This window comes from Amphiura filiformis, chromosome 13 (genome assembly GCF_039555335.1).
Source record: "Amphiura filiformis chromosome 13, Afil_fr2py, whole genome shotgun sequence".
In the NCBI taxonomy this organism is placed as follows: domain Eukaryota; kingdom Metazoa; phylum Echinodermata; class Ophiuroidea; order Amphilepidida; family Amphiuridae; genus Amphiura; species Amphiura filiformis.
This window is the reverse complement of record NC_092640.1, coordinates 43,036,245-43,046,093: the sequence shown is the minus strand read 5'-3', so window position 1 is coordinate 43,046,093 and position 9,849 is coordinate 43,036,245. Positions and strand designations below refer to the sequence as shown.

General features: G+C 36.8%; 1 protein-coding gene across 1 annotated transcript; it reads left to right on the top strand.

Annotated features, from left to right (window-relative positions):
- Positions 1 to 6,172: 6,172 nt before the first annotated feature.
- Positions 6,173 to 9,480, top strand: LOC140167681 (uncharacterized). Its single transcript, XM_072190981.1, has 2 exons — positions 6,173 to 8,509; positions 9,430 to 9,480. Exons 1-2 carry the CDS (start codon positions 6,173 to 6,175, stop codon positions 9,478 to 9,480), a joined length of 2,388 nt encoding a protein of 795 aa, XP_072047082.1.
- Positions 9,481 to 9,849: the final 369 nt, after the last annotated feature.

Sequence of the window (9,849 nt, the reverse complement as noted above, 5' to 3'; positions counted from 1 at the left end):
CTCATTCACATCCTTGATCTTCAGCTACTACACAAATAGATTATAATACCCTCATTCATATCCTTTATCTTCAGCTACTACATTTAGAGATTATAACACCCTAATTCACATCCTTGATCTTCAACTACCACATAAATAGATTATAATACCCTCATTCATCTCCTTGATCTTCAGATACTACATTTAGAGATTATAATGCCCTCATTCACATCCTTGATCTTCAGCTACCACACTAAGAGATTATAATACACTCATTCACATCCTTGATCTTCAGCTACCACACTAAGAGATTATTATACACTCATGCACATCCTTGATCTTCAGCTACTACATTTAGAGATCATAATACTCTCATTCACATCCTTGATCTTCAACTACCACACAAAGAGATTATTATACCCTCATTCATATCCTTGATCTTCAGCTACTACATTTAGAGATTATAATGCCCTCATTCACATCCTTGATCTTCAGCTACCGCACTAAGAGATTATAATACCCTCATTCACATCCTTGATCTTCAGCTACTATATTTAGAGATTATAATACCCTCATTCACATCCTTGATCTCCAGCTACCACACTAAGAGATTATAATACACTCATTCACATCCTTGATCTTCAGCTACCACACTAAGAGATTATAATACCCTCATTCACAACCTTGATCTTCAGCTACCACACTAAGAGATTATAATACCCTCATCCACATCCTTGATCTTTAGCTACTACATTTAGAGATTATAATACCCTCATTCACATCCATGATCTTCAGCTACCACACTAAGAGATTATAATAACTTCATGCATATCCTTGCTCTTCGGCTACCACAGTAAGAAATTATAATACCCTCATTCACTTCCTTGATCTTCAGCTACCGCACAAAGAGATTATAATACCCTCATTCATATCCTTGATCTTCAGCTACTACACCATGGAGATTATAATACCCACATTCACATCCTCGATCCTTAGCTACACTCCAAGATATTATAAAACCCTCGTTTACATCCTTGATCTTCAGCTACCACACTAAGAGATTATAATACCCTCATTCATATCCTTGATCTTGAGCTACCACACTAAGAAATTATAATACCCTCATTCACATCCTTGATCTTCAGCTACCACAGAAAGAGATTATAATACCCTCATTCATATCCTTGATCTTCAGCTACTACACCATAGAGATTATATATAATACCCTCATTCACATCCTTGATCTTCAGCTACCACACTAAGAGATTATAATACCCTCATTCACATCCTCGATCCTTAGCTACACTCTAAGAGATTATAATACACTCGTTCACATCCTTGATCTTCAGCTACCACACTAAGAGATTATAATACCCTCATTCACATCCTTGATCTTTAGTTACCACACTAAGAGATTGTAATACCCTCATTCACATCCTTGATCTTCAGCTACCACGTAAAGAGATTATAATACCCTCATTCACATCCTCGATCCTTAGCTACACTCTAAGAGATTATAATACACTCGTTCACATCCTTGATCTTCAGCTACCACACTAAGAGATTATAATACCCTCATTCGCATCCTTGATCTTTAGTTACCACACTAAGAGATTGTAATACCCTCATTCACATCCTTGATCTTCAGCTACCACGCAAAGAGATTATAATACCCTCATTCATATCCTTGATCTTAAGCTACTACACCATAGAGATTATAATACCCTCATTCATATCCTTGATCTTCAGCTACTACATTTAGAGATTATAATACCCTCATTCACATCCGTGATCTTCAGCTACCACACTAAGAGATTATAATACCCTCATTCATATCCTTGATCTTCAGCTACCACACTAAAAGATGATAATACCCTCATTCACATCCTCGATCCTCAGATACACTCTAAGAGATTATAATACCCTCGTTCACTTTCTTGATCTTCAGCTACTACATTTAGAGATTATAATACCCTCATTCACATCCTTGATCTTTAGCTACCACACAAAGAGATTATAATACCCTCCCAGCAAACACAAAACGTTTTCGACATCATTCGCAAAAGGTTATAAAAGGTTGTCATAAAACGTTTAAATGTCGGGTTATATAAAGGGTATATTAAGGGTATAAAACGTTTTCATAACATTCAAAGTCATTTTTTGATAATCTATTGCTCAGCAAACAAAAATGTTTTACAGAAAACGTTTAAATGTCGGGTTATATAAAGGGTATACAAACGTTTTAATAACATTCCAAAAACATTTTTGAAAACTTGATACAAAACATTCTAAACAGAATGTTATTTGGGGGCTGAAAAAATATTTTGCGAAAAATGTTTGCCCAAAATATTTGCAATAACGTTTCAAAAACGTTTTCATGACCTTTATATAACCCGACATTTAAATGTTTTTAAAACGTTTTGCAAAAAACATTTTAAGAAAATTTTTGTGTTTCCTGGGTGCAAATATTTTAACATAATGTTATTTAAGTGTTTACAAAATATTTGGCAAAAATGTTTGCAAAAATAGTTTACAATAACATGTTTGAAAACATTTTAAAAATATTGTTGCAGTGTGTTTTCATACAAAACGTTTTAAAACGTTTTCATGACCTTTATATAACCCGACATTTTAATGTTATTAAAACGTTTTTATGTAAACCAAAAGCCAAAATATAACTTTTTAAAACGTTTTTGTGTTTGCTGGGCTCATTCATATCCTTGATCTTCAGCTACTACACCATAGAGATTATATATAATACCCTCATTCACATTCTTGATCTTCAGCTACCACACTAAGAGATTATAATTTTTTTAAATATAATTCTTTAGTAGATAACACCTGCCCCATGGCTACGTTATCTTCAGTAGATAGCACACCTGCCCTATGGCTACATTTGTTGTGTGTTATCTTCAGTAGATAGCAGACCTGCCCCATGGCTACATTTGCAACGGTCATATTATAACGTGCACTACAACAGCGAATTGAAGTGTAATCACGTACTGTACATTGTAATACACCTACACAGTGACCATGGGGGAATTCGGATATAAGTAAATCTGAATTGAAACAGTTAATTTGACAAATGAAACAAGAAATTATGAGTAAACTGGATGAGAATCGACAAGAAATCAAAGAGATGAAAGAGGAATTTAGAACATTGAAATCGACAACGAAACTGCATCGAGTAATCATGCTGAAATTCTTGATGAAATGGGAAAAGAAAACACTCCCCGAGATTAATCAACAGTGGATACAAACGTACTTGATTTGGAATTATTATTGGAAACATTATTACTATTACTATAGACAGAATAACTTATTGGTATATGGTGTGGAGGAAAAGAAAGGACAGAGGACATTAAATCAGTCTTGTTGGATGTGTGGCACCACACCTTTTCTGTATCTGATGATCAACTGGAGAGGGCCATGGCTGATTGCCACAGACTACCTCAGTCAAAATTTGCTAAACGTGATAATAATGGGAAATGCCTCCTTGTCCTATTATTGCGAGATTTGCCTATACATATGACCGGCATTTCTTTGTGGACCCAAAGAATATGAAAGGCGGAAGCAAAATAAGAGTACTACAGGACATACCTCCTGTTATCATGGTTATGAAAAGAGAACGTGGGAGGCTGGCATCCATCGCTTACAATCTTAGAAAGGAAAAGTATGCAACTCATGACAAGGATCAATGCCAGGAAGACCAAAGTTATTTTGGAATACAAATCCTTAGCTCTTTAAGTACTGTATCTCTGCCAAATATGACAAATTTAACATGATCTGCACGATGGTTACGGTAATCGTGCTTAAATAGGCCTATAAACATTTTGATTTTGCAGCGTTCCCTTTTTAGTAGATTTGGGCCTCGCCTCATACAAACAGACGGTTGCCAAAATTGATAAAACGCGGGAAAGAAGTGCAAATTTTGTCTTGTCTTGTTTGTAACTTTGAAATAAAACAAAGACCAGGAAAGTATTGCTCAACAGAGAGCCCTTGCCACGGCTCCGTTAACGAGAATGACGTAGTTAAAAGTGATGAATCCCATGCCCATCGGTTAAAACGAGAACACCGTGTTGTTTTTTAAAGATTTGATATTAAAATAGTTGAAATCAAAAACCTAAATTCAAATAGTAACCACAGGCCTTTTTCCGTTCCTTTTTTCACATGCATTTGAAATATCAACAAGTATTTGCGAGTTGTATCACCTTTATTTTATTTTACTCACTCTGTTATTTCCAGTTAGGTTTTAATAAATCAAAGTTAAGTTCCAAATAAACGGTGTGTAGAATTAATGTTGTTTTAGTTTTTTAATGTTATCACGGTTAGGCCTATCGACAAATATGACAATATTAAATGAAAAGAAAAAACGAATCTAGAATGATACGAGTGTTTTAGTTGAAAATTATGGGATGAAATGACCTGATACGAATATCAAGAAATGACACCAGTTTGATCATGTTGCTGAACCGTAGAAATGGAAAACTGTCAATATATAGGCTACTTTACATCTCTAATAATCTCTAAGTTATGAATAACCCCCAAATATCGATACCATTTAAAGCCATTAAATGTACGATCTTATAATATGAAATTGGTTAATTTTTTTCAAACCTGATTTTTTTTGTTGCATTTTTGTAATGTTTACACATGTCCCAACTTGCCAGGTAGTAAATTTAACTAAAATGACATAGTCTCCATAAAAGCTTCCACGGAATATAAAACATAAATGGCAAAGACGCCATGGAAACTTCACCATAGAGATAACACAGTGTCCCATATTTTCTATTTTGTTATTCTTTATTCAAAATGTTGAAATAATATTAGGAATAACTGACGAGAAGGGTCGGTTGCTGTCCATTTTAGGTTGAAATAACAAGGTAAAGTGACAGAAACCCCGCTGGTTATTTTAGCCATTTAACACACAGTTCTATGGAGGACATCATAATTTTTAATATGTCAAACTTTGCTCTGCTGACCTACAAAGACAACAAATTTGGCCGATTCCATTTAGGTGCAAGTTGAGCTAGGAATGAGAGCAAAAAGTAGGAAGTCGCCACGGTACTTTCCATGGAAACTTTTACCAAACCGGCAAAGTCTCCACGGAAGAAAAATCAAAAATCACAAAGTCACCAGGGATATCGATCGTGAAGTTCGCTATGGTGTCTTTTGAAATGTCCACGGAAACTATTACCAAACAGGCAAAGTCACCACACTTATCGATCGCTATTTGCATAACAATGAAACAGGAAACGGGGGTGCTGGATGAGCTGACCTTTGACTGTTGTCAGTCACAAGCAAAATCGTTGTTTTGAACTGAAAGCCGAAAGGTGCGCTACTGTCTTGATCAACATTAGATTTTGGTAAAATATACTCTCGAAATTTGTTTATAATAAAGAAAGAAGCAATCAAGCATGCCTTTGACTCTGCCTACCCGGCAAAAGAAACGTAAAAGACTTGTGTGTCATTGTTTGTCTCCCTTTTTTTTATTTGCAAAATACGACACTTTAAAAATAGTAGGCCCTATTTTGTTTAAAATGTTTGCATCAAGTTTTCAAAAACTGAGACTAGTACACTACCCAACAAACACACTTTTACAAAAACGTTTAAAGCCATAATGTACGATCTTATAATATGAAATTGGTTAATTTTTTTCAAACCCGATTTTTTTTTTGCATATTTGTAATGTTTACACATATGTCCCAACTTGCACCTAATTGGAATCAGCCAAATTTGTTGTCTTTGTAGGTCAACAGAGCAAAGTTCGACATATTATCATAGTTTAAAAATTATGATAATATATATATGTCCTCCCATAGAACTGCATGTTAAATGGCCAAAATAACCAGTGGGGTTTGTTTCACTTTACCTTGTTATTGGTACCTTGTCCTAAAATGGACAGCACCCCTTAGCGTTAGTTATTACTAATATTATATCAACATTTTGAATAAACTTGTGAAGAGATTCATCAGGTTTGTAGATAATTATAATTTGGAGTTTTCATATTACAAAACCAAACTTTGTATGAACACTGACGCCCCTGGGGATGGAGTTTCAGCAGCTAAGAGGATGATGGGATACAATCCTCTGAGGAAGTATCGTCCAAGACATCCGAAACTGTCAGGTCAGCTCCATTCAAAAGTTTGGTCTTGTAATATGAAGGGTCAAATTATAATTATCTACAAACCTGATGAATCTCTTCACAAGTTTAAGAAGTAATTATGGACAAAACACCGTGAAAATCGTACGTGACTTAGAAGGTGTAGGGAAAAAGATCGCCCGTCACAGAAACCACCTCGTATTCACACTCCGCTGTAAAGAATTGCGTATCACACCACGGAGCCTCAGATTGAAATGTCCGATCAAGACGAACCGAGCCAGAGAAATAATAGAAAAAGCACAACATCAGCTTCTCCGGGAACGGATCCGAGTAACCAACAACCGGATTAATGATTTTAAACAGCAGAAATCGCGTCTAGAAAATGACATTTCTTCCCGGGTTACCGACGACATCAAAAATCAGGTGACTGATCATGTGACCCGGAAAACTGAGAATGAATTTCAGAAAACAAAATGGCGTCATACACAAAAGTTGGATCGGCTGATAGAGAAATCTCGCTCCCCGATAAATAATCGTAGGAATACAGCAGAAAACCCGGAGCTAGGAGGAGAACAACTAAAAAAATGGGTCGTCAATCTGTCCAAATATAAGCTTACTCAACCGCAAAAGTCCGTACTCGCCAAGGGGCTGAATTTTGCACCCTCGCCGGCTGTGTTACCACATGAGGAATACATCGTCGCGACGGAGCTAGCATGTAGAAAACTACCCAGCAGCGAAGCAGCTGTACTGAGATCGGAGATGGCAGGTGTTCTACGCAGTGCAAAAATACCCAAACAGAACATTACTAAAGAGGAAAGACAGGCGATTCATGAGCTACGTAAAGAGAAGTCCATCATAGTGCTCCCGGCTGACAAAGGCAAAGCAACTGTTGTTATGCAGGCTGATGAGTATGATCAAAAATTACAAGGCATGCTTAGCGATGAAAAGACTTACGAACTACTTGATCGTGATCCCACCCCTCGCTACAAACGTCAACTTGTAGGCATTTTAAGTAGGTTAAAGAAGGAAGAGAAGATCACCAAATCGCAGTATGACCATCTGTTTCCGACAGCAGAAAATGTGCCAAGAATCTACGGAACACCCAAGATCCACAAGGAAGGCAACAAAGTGAGACCTATAGTGGATTACACTGGTTCGATCAGCTACAACACATCCAGAGCGCTAGCAGACATCTTAGCCCCCCTTGTTGGACAGACGGAACACCATGTAAAGAACTCCAAACAGCTTGCCGAAGATTTAGCTCAGGTGTACATAGAGGAGGGGGAGATTTTTAATTCTCACGACGTTGTGTCGCTCTTCACCAATACGCCGGTGGATAAATCGCTCGAGGTCATCAAACAACGACTGCAGAAAGACAAGTCTCTTAAACAAAGAACTCTGCTCTCAGTTGAAGATGTTATGGAACTCCTTGCTTTTGTGCTTACCACAACATACTTCGCGTTTAGGGGCAAGATATACAGACAATTATTTGGTGCAGCCATGGGCAGCCCTGTGTCTCCAATCACAGCCAATTTGTATATGGAATTCTTAGAAGAGCAAGCCATCGCTACAGCCCCCATAGAGTGTAAGCCTAGGCTGTGGAAGAGGTATGTCGACGACATCCTTGAAATAGTGAAAGACAATCAAGTTGACAACCTCACAGACCATCTCAATAACACTGATCCAACAGACAGTATAAAGTTCACCTACGAGAAGGAAGAGCAGGGTCGCATCCCGTTCTTAGACACACTCATCGTCAGAAAAGAGGATGGCTCAGTCAAATTACTGGTTTACCGTAAGGCGACCCACACGGACCAGTATCTCAACTTTAGCTCCCACCACCCCATATATCACAAGCTGGGGATAGTTCGCACATTACTTGATAGAATGGACAAGATCGTCACAGAACCAGAAGACAGGCAAAAAGAGGAAGACAACATCAAGAAGGCATTGAAGATGTGCGGCTACCCAGAGTGGACTGTTGAATCTGTCAAAAAGAAGATCAGAGACAAACCTGCTAAATCCTCCAAAACTAAAACCAAAGACCCGTCGCAACAAACCAAGGGTTTGGTAGTTATACCATACGTGGAAGGTGTGGCTGAGAGAGCCAATCGGGTGTTTAGGAAGCACAACATTGCCACCGCCATGAAGCCGAATACCTCATTGAGGAAGCTTTTGGTGCACCCGAAGGACAAAATAGATTCGCTTGATAAAACGGACTGTATCTATGAAATACCTTGCCAAAACTGTGACAGCACCTACGTGGGAGAAACCGGCCGAAAATTGAACACCCGGCTGAAGGAACATCAGAAAGAAACAGAAAAATTGGAAAGGAGCAAAAAGAACTTTACGCGCCAGACCAGAAAAGAGTCGGTCACAGAACAAAGCAAGTCAGCCATAGCAGATCATGCTATTCAACAGAACCATGTAATAAACTGGGACGATACAAAAGTGTTACAGAAGGAGTGTGATGCGAGTACTCGCTTCATCAGAGAATCAATATGGATTCGCAAGAGAGGTCCTGCCGTCATGAACAGAGACGAGGGGGCATATCATCTCAGTCACGTGTATGACCCTCTCCTCAAGACCACGCCCCCTGGGGATGGAGCTGTGTTACCAGCAGCTAAGAGGATGATGGGATACCAATCACTCTGAGGAAGTATGTCGTCCAAGACATACGAAACTGTCAGGTCAGTGTTCAAAAGTTTGGTTTTGTAATATGAAAACTCCAAATTATATTTTGAATAAAGAATAACCAAATCAAAATTTGACGGAAATCGTACATTAAGGGGTGGGGTATGAACGTTTGGACAGTATTTATTGTGGGACATTAGAGCATATCAGACATATCGAATTGGATTCTGAATACGAAGAATGTCCTTCTGATATCAAATAATTTTGATTTTTTGAAATTCGCAATGGATAATACATATTTTATGGCAAATAATTAAAATTGATATTTTTGATATTTAACAGTACTCGAAGTAAACTTTATAAATCTGATGATTCTTACTTAAAGTATATGTAGGTGGGATGAAAAACCGATGATCAATTGACAATTTTGACCTTTCGTATTGAAGATATGGATTTTTTTTTCCAAAACACCAAAAAAATAGGTCTTTTTTCTAATGATTTAGTAATGTCCACATCTCACTTTGTATTACATTTTCATGTCATAATTTGTATTATTATATTATATTATATTATATTATATTATATTATATTATATTATATTATATTATATTGTATTATATTATATTATATTATATTATATTATATTATATTATATTATTATCATTAGTAGGCCTAATAGTATTATAATTATTCTTATTATATGTATATTATAGCCTATGGAGGATAAAGTGGTCGTTGGTCAGAATCAAGAATGTGTGACGTGATTCAGTATGCAAATTTTATATTGTATGCATAAACAATAGCAACAATAGGAGGATATAATTCGATTATCAATAATATATATTGTTTGGTTCATGTCTACTGATATAAGAGCTTTTAACTATAGAGTATCATGATTTGAAGTGGTCGGAAACCAGGAAATTTGATCAACTTGACCAAGGTAATCAGCTCATAAGCACAAATAATAGCAACAATAGCGGGGTATAATTCGATTATCAATAATTTTCATTAATATTGTTTGGTTCATATCTACTGAAATAATTGGCACTAAATAATAGAGGATAATTATTTGAAGTGGTCGGAATCCAGGAAGTATGATCAACTTGACCAATGTGATCGGCTCATGTGCAAAA